Source organism: Helobdella robusta (genome assembly GCF_000326865.2).
Source record: "Helobdella robusta unplaced genomic scaffold HELROscaffold_26, whole genome shotgun sequence".
NCBI lineage: Eukaryota > Metazoa > Annelida > Clitellata > Rhynchobdellida > Glossiphoniidae > Helobdella > Helobdella robusta.
The window spans coordinates 62,828-78,726 of NW_008704349.1; the positions used below are offsets into that span (position 1 = coordinate 62,828).

The 15,899-nt window shown below is 32.1% G+C and overlaps 3 protein-coding genes across 3 annotated transcripts; 2 read left to right on the forward strand and 1 right to left on the reverse strand.

The window, feature by feature from the left end:
• Positions 1–1,973: 1,973 nt before the first annotated feature.
• Positions 1,974–8,543, reverse strand: HELRODRAFT_191849 (hypothetical protein). Its single transcript, XM_009019825.1, has 15 exons — positions 8,262–8,543; positions 7,872–7,969; positions 7,733–7,792; positions 7,083–7,603; positions 6,719–6,998; positions 6,394–6,465; positions 5,653–5,748; positions 5,450–5,530; positions 4,948–5,188; positions 4,451–4,724; positions 4,124–4,334; positions 3,846–4,059; positions 3,481–3,667; positions 3,172–3,366; positions 1,974–2,860 (listed from the first exon to the last, which is right to left on the reverse strand). The coding sequence occupies exons 1-15, from the start codon at positions 8,428–8,430 to the stop codon at positions 2,263–2,265; spliced, it is 3,297 nt and encodes a 1,098-aa protein (XP_009018073.1). The 5' UTR covers positions 8,431–8,543; the 3' UTR covers positions 1,974–2,262.
• Positions 8,544–8,998: 455 nt separating this feature from the next.
• Positions 8,999–12,471, forward strand: HELRODRAFT_157035 (hypothetical protein; the record flags this gene model as incomplete). Its single annotated transcript, XM_009019826.1, has 10 exons — positions 8,999–9,151; positions 9,333–9,334; positions 10,083–10,206; positions 10,411–10,537; positions 10,682–10,821; positions 11,015–11,112; positions 11,317–11,395; positions 11,775–11,840; positions 11,964–12,172; positions 12,264–12,471. The coding sequence occupies 10 exons, from the start codon at positions 8,999–9,001 to the stop codon at positions 12,469–12,471; spliced, it is 1,206 nt and encodes a 401-aa protein (XP_009018074.1).
• Positions 12,472–12,882: 411 nt separating this feature from the next.
• HELRODRAFT_191850 (hypothetical protein) lies at positions 12,883–15,041 on the forward strand. The gene is made up of 5 exons (XM_009019827.1): positions 12,883–12,982; positions 13,836–13,904; positions 14,030–14,119; positions 14,534–14,614; positions 14,818–15,041. The coding sequence occupies exons 1-5, from the start codon at positions 12,923–12,925 to the stop codon at positions 14,872–14,874; spliced, it is 357 nt and encodes a 118-aa protein (XP_009018075.1). The 5' UTR covers positions 12,883–12,922; the 3' UTR covers positions 14,875–15,041.
• The last annotated feature ends 858 nt before the right edge of the window (positions 15,042–15,899 follow it).

The following is a 15,899-nucleotide window of genomic DNA, read 5'->3' on the forward strand; positions in this document are numbered from 1 at the left end:
ATTTAGTGAACATAGGTAAGTTAGGGACTCTATTCTTTCTTTCTTACGTTCTAGTTTATTTGTATTGTACTGTTTTGTATTGTTTTTTTGTTCAACACAACACCAACAAAGCAATCAAACACAACAATCAACGCAATATTATTTTTGTTATATTTTAGTTAAGTTTGGTTAAGCTGTTTATTATTTCTAGACCATTCGTTACTTTCTATTGGATTTTTTCGTTTATTTTATTCGTTACTTGTTATTTCTAGATTTGTTCGTTTATTTTATTGTTATTATTTTTGCGCGGTCATACATACACACATACAAACACACACATGCATACATACACACATACATACATATATACATACATACATTCGTTGTTTTGTTTGCTTGATGTTTTATCCTCTTTTCCTTACTTTTTTCTTCGTAATTGTACAAATAGGTAGGATTAATTAGTAAGTTGAGCTAATTAAACATAGGTAGGTGAGTTAATTTAGTGAACATAGGTAAGTTAGGGACTCTATTCTTTCTTTCTTACGTTCTAGTTTATTTGTATTGTACTGTTTTGTATTGTTTTTTTGTTCAACACAACACCAACAAAGCAATCAAACACAACAATCAACACAATATTATTTTTGTTATATTTTAGTTAAGTTTGGTTAAGTTGTTTATTATTTCTAGACCATTCGTTACTTTCTATTAGATTTGTTAGTTTATTTTATTCGTTACTTATTATTTCTAGGTTTGTTCGTTTATTTTATTGTTATTATTATTGCACGGTCATACATACACACATACAAACACACACATGCATACATACACACATACATACATACATTCTTTGTTTTGTTTGCTTGATGTTTTATCCTCTTTTCTTTACTTTTTTCTTTATAATCGTACAGATAGGTAGGATCAATTAGTAAGTTGAGTTAATTGAACATAGGTAGGTGAGTTAATTTAGTGAACATAGGTAAGTTAGAAACTCTTTTCTAGTTTGGTTGTAATGTTTTGTTTGTTTTTGTTCAACACAACACCAACAACAGCAATCAAACACAATCAACACAATATTATTTTCGTTATATTAGTTAAGTTGTATATTATTTCTAGACCTTCGTTACTTATTATTTCTAGACTGTCGTTTTATTATTAACCCCCTCATTGACGTGGCGGGGGCGCTTCTGACTAAATGCCGTTCAAGTTAGTGCTTCATATTCTTCACTTGTTTGTGTTTTATGACATTTTTTAGCACAATTTTAGGACCAAAATGAATTGCATAAGTTTTTGATAAATTGATTTGCATCATCCACAAGTAACTCTTGCGAGCTCTGGGTTAAGAATACATTCAACTTTACCTATGGGAATGAAAACCTATGGGAACGCCCGCCGATCTTATGTTGTCACCAATTTACTAACATTCCCTATTTTCTACAATAACAATTTGGTAGGTCGATTGGACAAATTAGTCTTTCCAGGAGTTACGATCTCAAGCAATCTATGTTGGAAAGAGCACACAATTAGCATATCGAACAAAGTACCTAAAAAAAATCTAGGTATTGTTTTAGACTAAAATTTATATTATTCTCTTATTTATCCTTGTTTCACTTATTGTATTGTAGTTTGGGTCGTTACATTAAGTCTCATATTATTATCTTAGATAGATGTTTATACTATTCTTTATTCGTTTTTATTATGATCTGAATAAATATCAAATTTCAGATTATTTAACGCTAATTTGTTGTCTATTCCTAAACTTTACGTTCACAGATTTTTATTCCTGTTTAATGTTATAGCAAAGAAGAAATTTGTTATGTTTAATTCATGTTTAATTAAATCTTCTGAATATTGCAAAAGAACAACTCGGCACACTCTGTTACACAATTGTATTGTCACTCGTGCTGTTTTAATTTCATCTTCAGTTTTTGTTTTGACTCAAATCATTGCAACCTACAATTTATTTTAAGCCATAGCGAGCCTTAGAAGCAATTTAATTTGTAATAAAATGTTTATTAGTTCGTTCAATTATTAATTTAGTTATTAATATATTTCAACGCTTGTGGTGACGTTTCTCTCGGCTCCGCAGGGTTAACAAATGATGCAGAAATTAACAATTTTCAGCGATGGCGTTTAAACTATTCGCAATCAATTCTTTACAAACACACTATTGAAAAATGAAAGCAAATAAGAGACATTGAATATATTTCAACATATCATTCACGATGACAAATGGTATATAGCCCGCAACAAAATATATATACAATATAAAATAAGATAGATCAATCACCGTTTGTCTACATCTAATCCGACTTCATCTACATCTAGTTGATGCTCCTCGTCTGTAACAGCTAGTTCAATGGCATTTATTAAATCATTGTTCAAAACTGCGCATTCTGTTTCAGTAATCGGTTTGGATGATAAAGGTGCTGCATCACTGTTATTAACATTCTCTCCATTACGTAAACAGTCACCAATTTTAAACTCTAATGCTTCGATTCCATTACAATCTTGAACCTCATTCTTCGTTTGTTGAGTTGAATGATCAACATCGCACTGCATATTCTTACTAATAAAATTTACTACATCGTTCAATTCGCTGCTCTGAACAATACATTCACCATCCTTACCAACATTTTTCCTTGACTGCACGATTTTTTTATATCTTGGTCCGGCACCTGGTTGCCTGAGAATTCCTCTGCCTGGCGGGTCAGGCAAAGTTTGGGCGTGAGTGATGCTGCTCGGCGACTGAAATATCATTGTCTTCATTTCACTTCGCCTTTCGGTACCATCCATTTCAACAATCCCATTAGATGATTTGAGGTTGTAACCACGCTCATTAATGTTCCAGTGTTCACGCATCACTTTCTTACGCTTCTCAGCTCTGCCAAATATAATATTTTAATTTTTCGCGGACTACAGTGTTTCTGTGATAATTAAGTAAAAAATTATTCCCCCATCAATACGGTGTACATGACTTGAATGATGAATTTTTTTTATTATTCTACAATGCTAATATCGTCGTAGTATTAAAGTAACATTTGCTCAATAGATAAGACGGCATGTTAGTAATAACAAATAAAGTTTATTGAATTAGAAAATCAATCTAGAAATACATAATCCTCAAAAATTTGAAAATTAAAATGGTTTGACCCATGCAAACGAACAAGTAAAGAGAATGCAAATAACATATACTTGTATGAAGGAAGGCTTCCAAATGAAATTATTCTTTCAACTAAGGGTTTTGCATGCACAACATCACCTTCCACGGGGGGCAAATTAACATGAGCGAGAGCCTGAGCATTGCGCTTCTGTCGCTTCTTCAAGCCGCCTCCTTTATAAAAACCTTTTTGATATGTACCAGCTGAGTGGCTCTGCGGAACACGTCGCCTAGGAGTATCAAAAATTTTATAAAACAACTGTCAAAACAAAGTAATCACACATCATTTAAATAATTGCCACATCGACATCAAAATAAGGACAACTTGAAAACAAAAAACTGACCTGTAACAGAGAACGCAGACGAGAAATAGAAGAGCAGCAAAACTTATTACAACTGCCATCAAAAAAAGCAACCAAGTACGGGTTGTGTTGATGAGGCTTTTGTTGTTGTTGTTGCTGCTGCTGCTGGTGTCGTTGATGCTGGTGTTGCTTGCAGAATTTAAGTGGTTTATATAGATGTGAAACTTGTCTGGCAAATAATAAACGTTTAATCATTCTATTAAACAATGACACATAGAACATCACACCATCACAATCACACAATCAACGTCAGTATCATTAAATAAAAGCATTTCATTCATTCAGCCATGCTTCAATTAGTGTATTCATTAATTTATTCAGTGATTTGTAAATTCGGAAAAACTAACAATTCATAACTTCATTTGCAACATCTGATTCAATTACGTCATCGTCATCATCATCATCACTATCCTTATTATAAAATTCATGAAATATGGAAGATGGCGGTGGAGAAAGATGGTGGAGCTCCTCGTAAGGCTGCGTAATAACGTCCATCGTTCGGCTGCAATCATTGGCGCCGTAGCCAGGATGGCAGTAACACTTGGACCTGCCAGTGCATGCCTGCACGTCATCAATAACAATGATAATAACAACAATGATGATAATAAGAACAATAACAACCTACCCCACGCGCAGAGCAGACGAGTCCGTTGGAGCCAAGAGGGCATCGGCCTCTTGAAAAGTTGGACACATTGACGCACTTTTGTTGGAAACAAACTTCATTCATTCCACACTGACTACCATCTTCAACCATCAATAACAAACGCTGGAGTGAAGAGGTCGACGATGAGGCATGGGAGGATGTTCTGCATTGAAGTCTGCCGCACCAAGCATCTCTGGTAACAGTTCAAATAATTTGGAAGCATGTTATCGCCAATTTATCCCAGAATAATAACAGAGCGAAAGATGAAAACAAAACAACAACAATAATTTCCAGGGCAAATAAACAGACTTGAGACGACATTTTGAGAAGCTTTCTGACGCAACATAATCATTTCTGACATTCAATTCAAGTGACGACGACGACGACGATGGAAAAAAGAAGGCTGCTGAAGGTGGGATTGATGAAGATGAAAATAATGCTGACGATGTTTTTGCTGGAGGAAACAATGGTGATAAATAGGGAGATGACGACGTGGTTGATGTCGCGAGCACTCCACAGTGCCCATCTTCGTTGCCAACTACATTGACTCTCTCGTAAAATGATCTTGTTCTGTCTTCGTAATCTTCAAGCAATCGAGAAAGTTTTTATCGATTACCTCAATTTATTCAACAGTAATAATAATCAAATATTTAACGTTTAACAAACCCGGCAACGAGAGCTTGTGCATGTGTGAATGATATGTTATGGAATCATGTCATAAAAATTTTAATTGTGCCCGCATGTTAGTTAGGCAAGGAGACAGGCATCAATTTCACCACCCTGCCATCGATCGCACCATTACTGACCATATCCAAAGCTGCGTATGCACTGTCCTCCTCTTGAAACACACCTTCCCTTGAAACACAAACCATCCAACCTTTTCACACCACCACCGGCATCATCCTCATCGAATTTTATTGTTGATGTGGCAAAGATTGATGACTTTTCCGCATTGGCACTTTCATGCTTAACCTGCAGTTTGTTGGCAGACTGTTTTAATTTCATAGTACACTTTTCGCCATTGTCCATGTGGTCATCTTCTGGACACTTGTTGTAATGAAAACGTTTTATAAGCGTCAATAAGAATTATTTTTTGATATAGATAAATCATTTTTTGAGATCATTATCTTCAACATTAGTAATTTTTTGATCATCGTCCTACCTCGGGAAACCGGGTCTCTGGACGCAAAACGAAGATTGATTGATTTATTGGAAAAATAATGAACAAAAGAACATAAGAATAACATCAGAGTAAGCAGCTCATCAACTCGTCATTAGAGCCAGCCAAGCAACCGGCCAATAACTTACCTCCTCTGAAAACCCATCGCAAAACTCGGGAACATCACAAGAACTTTTTTTCAAGCGACAAATCCTGTTGCTTGGTCGGAGCTGTAAAGCAAATTATTATTCAATCCATCATTTATTCGCCAAAAATCATCCATTAATCTAAATTAAATCATTTATTCATCCAACTATCTACATTCAATCTATCAGAAAAACGGATCACCAACAGTGCAATTGTGACAACATGCACCCCGTTGGCAGGTCGCATGTGGCAGCAGCAGGCAATGTTTGTAGTCACAGCATGGCTCAAATAAGTGGCAGTCCTGCATGTTGGTGAGTGCGTACGTCAAAGTTTGTATGTACGTTGTATGTGCGACCAGGTGTGTTGCTTAAACTTGCGTGCGCTATAAACAAGTTCTGCATAGATTGATATGCAGCACGTTCCCAACTTGATCTGGTCGTAGCACATGCAGAAACATGCGTCAGGTACAAAACATTAAAAAAGTGACTAACTACAACTCAAATGAAAATGAATGATAGAAAAGAAGGAATTTGAAATCCATTTTAGAAAAAAAAATTGAATGAAAAAAGGCTATATTCAAATTTAACAGAAAATAATTGGACCGAATTAAAAAGAAAGTGCAAAAAGCAGACTGGAGCAACGTGAAGTGAAATAATTAACTGAGCTACTTGATTGTTACCTTGGCATGGACAGACGTCTGCAGGGGCGTGGCATTGCAATTGAATATGTTTAAATAAATTACGCTGCATTGTATGCGCTACATTCTATTCAAGAAATGAACTATACCCACAAATAACTTTTTAATTTTTAAACAATAAATTGAAGTCAACGCTATTTTTGTTGGCAAAACAGGTACTACATATGCATTGCAAAGCAACAATATTAATTCAAACAACACGAAAAATATTAACAAAACTAATAACAAAAATAATAATAAATTGATGACATCATCACGTAGGTTGCAGTCGCATTCCTCGGATCTCTCAAGAATGCCATTGCCACATAAGGTTTGGAAGGACTGTTAATAAATATAATACATTTAACATTTGCATAATTTTATAGTTAACGAGTGGGTGAAACAAAACAAATAAAAAAGAATCAATAAATGATTAATTGGATGAAAAATTTACAATCTTACAATCAAACAAACACATTTGAATTAATTCCACCATAAAGTTTAAAAATACCCACAATGATTGAATAAAAACAAAAAAGAATAGACAGGATAGAAAACATGAAGCTTGATGCAGCAGGCAGCCCAGCTTACCAACCAAATTTTCATTTTCGCCAGCGAGGTTTTCATAAAATTCTGAACGTCTTCCATCCTTCCCATCACCAGCTGCATGAACGCTTGCACTGGTAGTAGTAGTGGCAGCAGTGGTGACAGTAACTAACTCATCATATGCTTCAGCTGAAAGAGCGGCAATATGTTTTGTTGATCTAACCTTGAGACATTCATAAAGTTTGGCCTGCATATTCAATTGGAAGTTTTTCAAACTGCATTTGGACCAGCTGATGTTGTTGAACTGATGGTGATTCATCATGATGGGCCTGCAAAAGTTTTGAAACGTGCCATTATCTATTAACAATTATAATCGTTAACTGCGTCAATGCTTCATAAAAATGTTAATGCACCTCATGATGCATTTGTGCATTCCAGCACAAAAACATCCATCACTATCGTCTTGAAGGCCAATGGTGTGAGCAATAGCACGAGAGAGATCGAGGGCAGTTTGCATTACGTTAGTGAAGTTGTTGACGTTAGTGAAGCCAACTGCTCTGTGATTGGTGCAAATTGAATCAGGAAGAGATGATGAGTCATGTGTTTTTGAATCCTCGTTGTTTGACTCGTTGCTGACTAGTCTAATATAATGTAAGTAATGAAAGTTGATGGCAAGTTGTTTGTTGTCATAAGAATAATCTATCAATCTCGAAAAAATAGATCTTATGTTGTTCATGTCGTTCATACTGCTGATGTTGTTGCTGCTGAAGTTGTGACTACTGCTGCTGTCAAGGTAGTCAATGTTAAATTTAAAGTTGCTCATTCGTTTGAGTTTGAAATTTTTATGCAGATGTTTGAAGATCTTGTTGCAAGCAGAAAGAACCTTCTCAAGTTGCTTTGTAATGAATGGCACCCCTTCACTGTATTCAGACAACTATTCAAACATCATGAGAGTAAATGAAATGTAGTTGGTATTTCAGTAACAATGTACCAATTTTTATGCAATTCATCAACTTTTTCATAACATATTTTTTAAAAATGAATGACACTATCAAATACTAACAAAATTTTGACTTAGCAAGAAAAAAATTCTCAAAACAAATTTTTCTTTATTGAAGTCTTCCTAAAAAATAAACATTTTAAGTTTCAAATTACTAATTTTATGTTATTCATGTTAAAACAAAAAATTAACAATCACTTACTTGATGCGTCCTTTTCATTTTAATGTTTTTCAAATATTCACTTCGATGAGCTGGAAGTTTTGAGTAGAAGGTAGTTCTCAATATCCCGCTAGCAGTAGCTGTTTTCATAAATATAATCATAATGTTTCATGTTTTTAATTCATACTTATCATATATATAATGTGTGTGTGTGTTAATCAAAGAAATAAACAGATAAAATAAACATGAAACATGGCTCCGACCTCGATGAGAATCCTGAGGGCCCCCCTGAAGGGGCAAGAACAACAACAACATGGAACATGCAATCAATCAGCACCATAAAATAATTAAAAATAAAATATGATATTGCAATTGAAAAATTATAAAATAAAATATAATATAATGACGATAGAAAAGAAAAGCATACTACACCATCCCTAGAATGTCTGATTTCCTGACACGATGCTGATGGGGCCAGCACATCTACTAAGATAAAGAGCAATAATAATAATCTTAATCTGGCTGAGAAGGCCAAATAACTGTGAGAAGAGTGAAGCTGGGATGAAGAAGATGATGAAAATAAATCAGAGTTTGTCGTCATGTTTCAAATTCAAATGTCCAAACCAAACCCGTGTAATCATTTCTAAAATTATTTAAAGAGGTATTTGGATTTGTTACAGGATCATTCATTTAGCGAAGCTTCTTTTAGCAAAAACAAAATCACAAAGCTTGGTGGCAAATTTCAGGTTATAAAATAACAATGAAAATCAACTAAAAGTAAATTTGAGTTTATATTTTGTACGGTGTTTTATATTTAAAATTGATTATGTTATTAAAAAATGACATTATCTTTCTGAATGTGTATATGCTTAATGAATGAATGATTTTTTTTTAACCTTTTGTGTATCTGAATATATATTTGTTTGAATTTATACGGGCTAAAACGCTGTTAAAAAAACAAAATAATATTTAAAAAATGTACCAACCGTTTGAGTAAAACAAATTTTAATTGTATTATCAGTTTTAATATAAAATAAATTGCTTTTTTTACAACTAGTTTTTTATGTACGAAAACTCACGGTAGATAAAACAGCAGCACGTGCTACTTCAAAAAATAAAATTTGCTTGTTTGTCTTTGCCATTTACGATCGTGTTTGCTTTACGCAAAGATGTCAACGAAAGTAGGTAAGAAAAGGTGTTCAAATAAGGATCCACTAATTAAAAAGCCGGTATCTCTGGTGGAGCAAATTGCAAGCACTTCAACAGCCCATCTGAAGACCAGGGAGAAAAAAAGAAAACGAAAGAACGAAGAGGATGACGAGGTTTGTTTATTTATTTTTCATTTCTTTTTCTTAAGTTTAGGTACCACTGCCATGTTTATTGGTTTTTTATTCATTTATTGTTTGTTCGTTCGTTTTTTTTTGTCCGTTCACGTTCATTATTTTATTGCTTATTTTTAATAATAATTTTAATACAACATAAAAATTAATTAAATAATACTAGTTGTTAGTAACTAGATCTAGACAACATTGACCAAGGAAGAGGCCAAAATTTAAAAAAATTTTTAATTTACACGGGGGGGGGGGGCCAAGATTCTGGGGTAGTGTGGCTGACGACCTTTTTTCTTGCTTATCCCATTTAATTTGTGGTTGAATTGACACATAAATGCTCCTTTTTCAAACTAGCATTTATTAAAAACTGCTTACAACGTGGCACCTGGCTCCCTTGGCTTCCTAGATCCGCCACTGGAAGACAAATTTCAAACCTAAATAAGACTAACCTAAATAAAAAATACTTAATTAACTAAACTAACAATTATATGTTCTTAACTTCTTAATCTTAAATGGCAAGTTATTGCTAATTCTTTCTTAGCCTTCGTTTGTTTCTTTTTTACTTTGTTTTCTTAAATTTTAATTAACTCAATGATTAAGACTCAATTCTTGAATAATAAATACTTAATTATAAAATTATATAATTCAAAAGCTAACCCTAACCATAAACTGGTTTTAGTAATTTTATTTTCATTAAACGACAGTTTGCTAGTAGTAAGGAGTCAAAAAAAATTATGAAGCAAGTACTAAAACAGCAAAAAGAAATGATGTTGGAGTTAAGTGATGATGATGAGGATGTTAGTGACAAGGAAATATGTGGTGAATCAAAAAGGTAAATGAAAACTTATTCAATAATTGTATGGTTTAAATAATGATTTTAATTTAAAATGAGAATTTGAAAAAACTGATTTTAATTTCCAAGATCTGCCTTGAAAAACCTTTCTAAGGAGACTTTGTTATCCTCACCAAAGGAATCTGATGAAGATGCTGGAAGTGATGATGAAGTTGATGCAGCAGCAGCTGGTTACATGCATCCTGATGATGAGGTTGTTACTTTTATTTAATTGTAATATAATTGTTAGTGAATTCATAACAGCTTTTTAACTGTTTGTATAATAAATTGTTTCGCCATAGTTTCATGTATTTAAAAAATTTTAATAATTAGCTTCTCTTTATATCATGTCAGGCTTTATATTTATCTAAGTCATATCATATCTATCATATTTTTTATTTTGCTAAAATTTTTTTAGGAGTTAGATGAGGAAGTAAAAAATCAATTTGAAAGATTTTTCAATAAACCCGATGAAAAAAAGTTTGCTGATGAGTTCGCTTATGCAATCTCCTCGAAAAGGACAGATATTGAAAGCCAGTGTTCAGGTGTTTTATCTTTCTCATGAAAATGTTAAAATTTTACGTAACAATAATAATGTCTTTTGTGCAGTGCACATCTGATTTTAACATACCATTACATATTATAAGCTATGTTCATTGTTTATGTAAAGAATATATTTTCATTTCAAGATGTGGCATCAATTGAAATGGAACTGAATGAGGATGTCATTAATTTATTCAGAGGAGTTGGCCAAGTGTTAAGCTCACACAGATCAGGTCCCGTTCCTAAGCCATTGAAAATCATACCTAAATATCGCATTTGGGAAAAGGTTTTATAATTTTTCTATTATGATGTTGCTACATTTTGTTACAAACTAGTTCAAATAAAAAACTTGATATTATCTGCTAATTTTTAGTCAACTAATATGAAACTTGTTATAAAGTTGTATAATTGCTTCTGTCAGGTTGTAGTGAATATTGTAACAAGATTAATTTGTTGAATGATCATTTATCTGTTGCTAGTTGTTGGAGTTGACAGAACCAGATACATGGAGCACCGCAGCTGTTCTTGCAGCCACACGAATTTTCGTCTCAAACCTGAAAGACAGGCAAGTTGCTAGGTCAGCTACTAAATCTTGTTCAACAATTTTATTTTGTTTAATTTCTTTAATTTTTTTAGCGATATATATATGTGTATGTGTGTGTGCGTGCTGGTAGCTTCATTTCATGGAGACTGCAGCAGCTGTGAGAACGTATTTGCAATAATGGTTTAAAAGATTAATTGTTTATTTAAAGTTTTAGATATTTAAAATTTTGTTTTGTAGGTATGTAAAGAGAGTTTTGTTGCCAAGAGTCCGAAATGATATTAAAGAGTTTAAACGAATCAATCCTCACCTTTATGAAGTTCATACATTTTTATTTCAGTCATGTTATTTGATCTTAATTTCCCATTCAGCATTAAATTTTATTTGATTCTGCTTTCTGCTATTGAAACATTTAAATGGTTTAGTCCAGTGTGGTTAAATACATAGAGTATTTAAATATTTTAAAAGTATTTCCGGGTTTGAGGGGCATTTCAAATACTTAATTGAGTAGCCCTGCTTAGACAGTACTTAATTAAAAATGCATAGTATTAAAAATATTTGTTTTTTTTATTACTTATAGACGATAACTAAATACTAACAGCTGTGTTAGGTATTTGAAAAGTATTTAAATACAGAATTTCGGTTAAGAATTGAAATACTGAACATTTGATTATTTTAACATCACTGGTTCTCTGTAGGCCCTGATGAGATGCATGTTCAAATCCTATGGATTCATCAAAGGTTTTCTTTTGCCACTGTGCAGTGTCAGTTATCAGTTTTTTTTTATATTTTGCCTAATTTTTAAAGATGTTTAAATAAAAATATTAATAAATCTTTTAATTGATTCATTGAGTAACTAACTAATTATTTTGTTGATTTATTGATAGGCAGAAGACTGCACAGCACGTGAGGCCACGATAGTTTCGAGTGTTTTGGCTCATTGTTCCATGAAAATGGAGCATTCAGCATTAGCTATGATGGAAATGTGTCAGATGCCTTATTCACCTGCCATCTCCATATTCCTTACAACTCTCCTGGACAAAAAATTTGCTTTGCCTTATACAGTTGTTGATGATTTAGTCAATTATTTTTTGAGGTAAGGAATTTGTGTTACTGGGAACATTTTATTTAAAATTTATTTTTAAGATTCATCTCATTATTGCCAAATTTCATTTATTATGGAACAGGTTCCAAAGTATGAAGCGGCAAGATTTGCCAGTTTTATGGCATCAATGCCTTCTAACCTTTGCACAAAGGTATAAGCAAGATGTTTCGTCAAAGCAAAAAGACGCTCTAATTCAGCTTCTAAAATTATGTCCTCACAAAGACATAACCCCTGAAATAATGCGGGAGCTTGTGAATGCTAAATGCAGAGACATTGGGGTATCAGATTAATTGATGAAGAAATTTTAATAATTCTACATTAATTTTTATCCTCATCTGATTTGGTGACTTTTTTGGAAATTCGTCAAAGCGATCATAGTAATTAAATCTTGTGTTATATCTTATTTTGCTGTTAATGACCCAATGGAGGTATCAAGAGGAATCGGATCGATTGAATTTTTATTAATATACATTTATTTATGTGTATAAAATAATTATTTAACTTTCCTGCATAAAGAATATACATGTATATATAATTGTATTGTTATTCGCATATATAAAATAATATGTTTGTAGGTAATATGTGCATTGTAGCAGGCATTTTATGTTGAACCTTTTTGAATTGTTTTACTCGTCGTTTCCTAAGTTTAATTTTCGTTCTTTCATTGACCTTATGATCGTGCAAACTGCGCTTTTTCGAGGTTGGCCGCCATCCGTCGTCGAAAATTTTTAAAAGAACATAATGTCCGCTTGCAAAAAACTTGCGACATCATCGCTGGCCAGAAGAATTGCGTTTTCAAAGTTAGAACTATCTTTTTTTTATCATATATTTAAATTTTTCCATGTATTTTTATAATTTTGCATTTACTAACTAAACTAAATCATGTCTAAGTACTACTACTACTAACAATTACATTGTAATTATTACAATAGTTACGTAATTCTAATTTGGTAATTAAATAATTGTATTTACTTTTTTGAGGGCCCACTCAGTGAGTGTGAGCGTCTCATCTCTACACTACTACTACTATAATAATAATTACTTTAATTAAATTTTCTTCCATTTAAAATTTTTTTAAATAAATTTAAAAAAAACTAACTAACCCTTACTAACTAACTACACTACAACTAAATAACTAAAAAATGAGCTAAGTAAGTCTGAACAATGACAAGTTAACTAAACTACCTAACTAAAGTTGTATAATAATTTGAAATTAGTAAAATTTAAATGCAGCAACTAGCTTCCTGTTAAAGTATATATATAGTATTAGTTATTATTTAATTTAAACTGTATCATGTCATATAGAGCAGCAATAAAGAGGTATAAAATACAATATAATGTTATTCAACAATACCATTTGATACAATACCATCCCTATTCTTCCTTGAAATTTCTGAATAGGATTTCTTTTTGTATGTTTTTCAAATGAGCTGTATTTAAATTTGTAAATTTTTAATGGGAAAAAAGTTGTATGTAATTTATAATTTATTTTGATTGTTTAATGTTAATTTGACTAATATTTAAGTTTGTTGTATAGTTCTTAAATAATAAGACAGTTAACAAAGTAACTCAACTGTCAATTTAAAAACTAATTTCTTACAATGTAATTTATATATAATGTATAAAATACACATTTATTTTCAATCCAAAAAGACCTATGTCTTCATCTTCTTCATCATCATCTGATAGTCAGCAGCCTGGTTGGGGCAGTGGGTCTGGAGCAGTATGTTGATGTAGATGTATCAATGTTGTGTCAACTTTTGCTAGCTTCATTTATTATAGTGTATAGAATTTTGCTTGATCTCATTTGTTAGTTTAGCATTTTAAATATTCATCGATTGCTAACAGGGAGGTGGTGCAGGGGGTTCCATCAGAGAAGCTGGGGGCCCATTTGGAAAGAGAGAAGCCGCAAAAGAGGAAGAGTACTTTAGAAAACTGGTGAGTGAGTCAGTCAGCTTTTGTTTTCATCTTTTAGTGCTGTTAACTTCTCAATTATTAAACCATAGAAAGTGTTTTTAACTGCTATCTTGTTTTAATTTATGATTGATTTCTTAGTTACTGTTTCAATTTTCAATGTTTTGATTATTTGTTTTAATTTGTATCAAAAATATTTTTATATATATCTAATATATATATATATATATATATATATAGATATGTATAGATATATATAGATATATATAGATATATATATATATATTAATATATATAGATATATTAAATATATCTTGTTTTAATTTATAATTGATTTTTTAGTTACTGTTTCAATTTTCAATGTTTTGATTATTTGTTTTAATTTGTATCAAAAATATTTTTAGCAAATTATGATTCATTTGAACACATTTTCTGCAGAATGCACAACAGTTGGAAACATTGAAGAACTCTCTACACGATGAAATTAAGTACCACAAAGAGGAGATTGCTGACCACCAGGTAACATCTTACTTTACTACCTCATCATCTCCACTTCATTACCTCACCATATCTAATTATTTCACATCATCTGCTTATTGTTGCTTCACTGCACTTTCATCAGTAGTTAGCACAGTTGTCGTAGCACATAAGTTGAAAACCATAATATAATCTAGTTAGTTATTGTTATCATATAGATTTTGTTACAACTAACCACCCGACAGAAGGCCATAGAAAGGCACAAGAACAAGTTGGATGAGTTAAAGAAGTTGTCGGAATAGATTTGTTGGGGAGTATTGAGTCACTTCTTGTTCATGCTAACATTTCTCAGTGTCTCACTGGTGACATTAATTTAATGATAAATTGTAGATTAATTCATTCTGTTAAGTTTAATAATGTTAATAGCTCCAGTTTTCAAAGGGTGAGGACAAAAATATTGTTTTGTTCCTACTAATTTTACTTTCAACAAAATGTTTCACAATTATTGCTTCTCTTTACTTTGTCACCATAGACAAACTTGAACAAAAAATTCACAATCCAAGTAACATTTCAGCTTAGCTGACAAGCTGAGGCGTGTTCAAAAATTTGGCGCTCTTGGCTGCTCTGAATTACTTTACATTGTGATTTCCGCTACCAAATTATACATTTTCTTGCTCAGGAGATTGTGTGCCACTAGTTACAAACTACTAGCTTAATTCACATTCCAAAAATTCGAACTATAATCATTTAGTACATAATAGTAACTGTTTGGTGGGCTGAAGATACTATATATCAAAAACTTCAGGATTTCCATTGCCAAATTATACATTTTTTTGCTCAGAAGATTGAGTTCTACTCTAATCTAGTAACGAACTGACAAATTAGTTTACTTTAACTTTGACCCAACACTGCTTATAACTGGGGGTCATGGCTTCCCCGGTCCTTCCACTGAATGCGTGGTGGTGTGTCTTAATGAATTCACTAAATGAAACGAACGAATCAATGAATGAATAACATCAAATTAGGAAAAAATTAAAAACAAGTGAACCTAGTTACTACTGCTGTTACTACTGCTTAAAACATAAATAATAGATTGATAACTGGGAGTCCAATTTTCTAAACTTCTGAGCTTTATTGGAAATGTAGCGCTCTAACATTTTTAACAAATTCTACAAAATTCAAAGGTTTTAAAAAACTTTTAGCTGTAAATTTTGTTTTTTAAATTTATAAAATATAATATCTTTAAAGCAGATTTGTACGGCCAAAAAACCGCAAAAATAAACATGTTATCAAATTTTTCTCGTAACATTGTTTGATTTATGAATTT

What these genes read in the sequence shown, in the direction of transcription:
- HELRODRAFT_191850 (XM_009019827.1), top strand. Translation starts at nt 12,923, where the DNA reads ATGTCCGCTTGCAAAAAACTTGCGACATCATCGCTGGCCAGAAGAATT. An exon ending in GAAGAATTGCGTTTTCAAAG is followed by an intron (nt 12,983 to 13,835) that starts TTAGAACTATCT and finishes AATCCAAAAAGA; the next exon opens with CCTATGTCTTCATCTTCTTC. An exon ending in AAGAGTACTTTAGAAAACTG is followed by an intron (nt 14,120 to 14,533) that starts GTGAGTGAGTCA and finishes CATTTTCTGCAG; the next exon opens with AATGCACAACAGTTGGAAAC.
- HELRODRAFT_191849 (XM_009019825.1), bottom strand. Translation starts at nt 8,430, where the DNA reads ATGACGACAAACTCTGATTTATTTTCATCATCTTCTTCATCCCAGCTT. An exon ending in TCTTGCTAAGTCAAAATTTT is followed by an intron (nt 7,604 to 7,732) that starts GTTAGTATTTGA and finishes ATGTTTGAATAG; the next exon opens with TTGTCTGAATACAGTGAAGG. An exon ending in TGCAAATGAAGTTATGAATT is followed by an intron (nt 3,668 to 3,845) that starts GTTAGTTTTTCC and finishes ATTATTTGCCAG; the next exon opens with ACAAGTTTCACATCTATATA.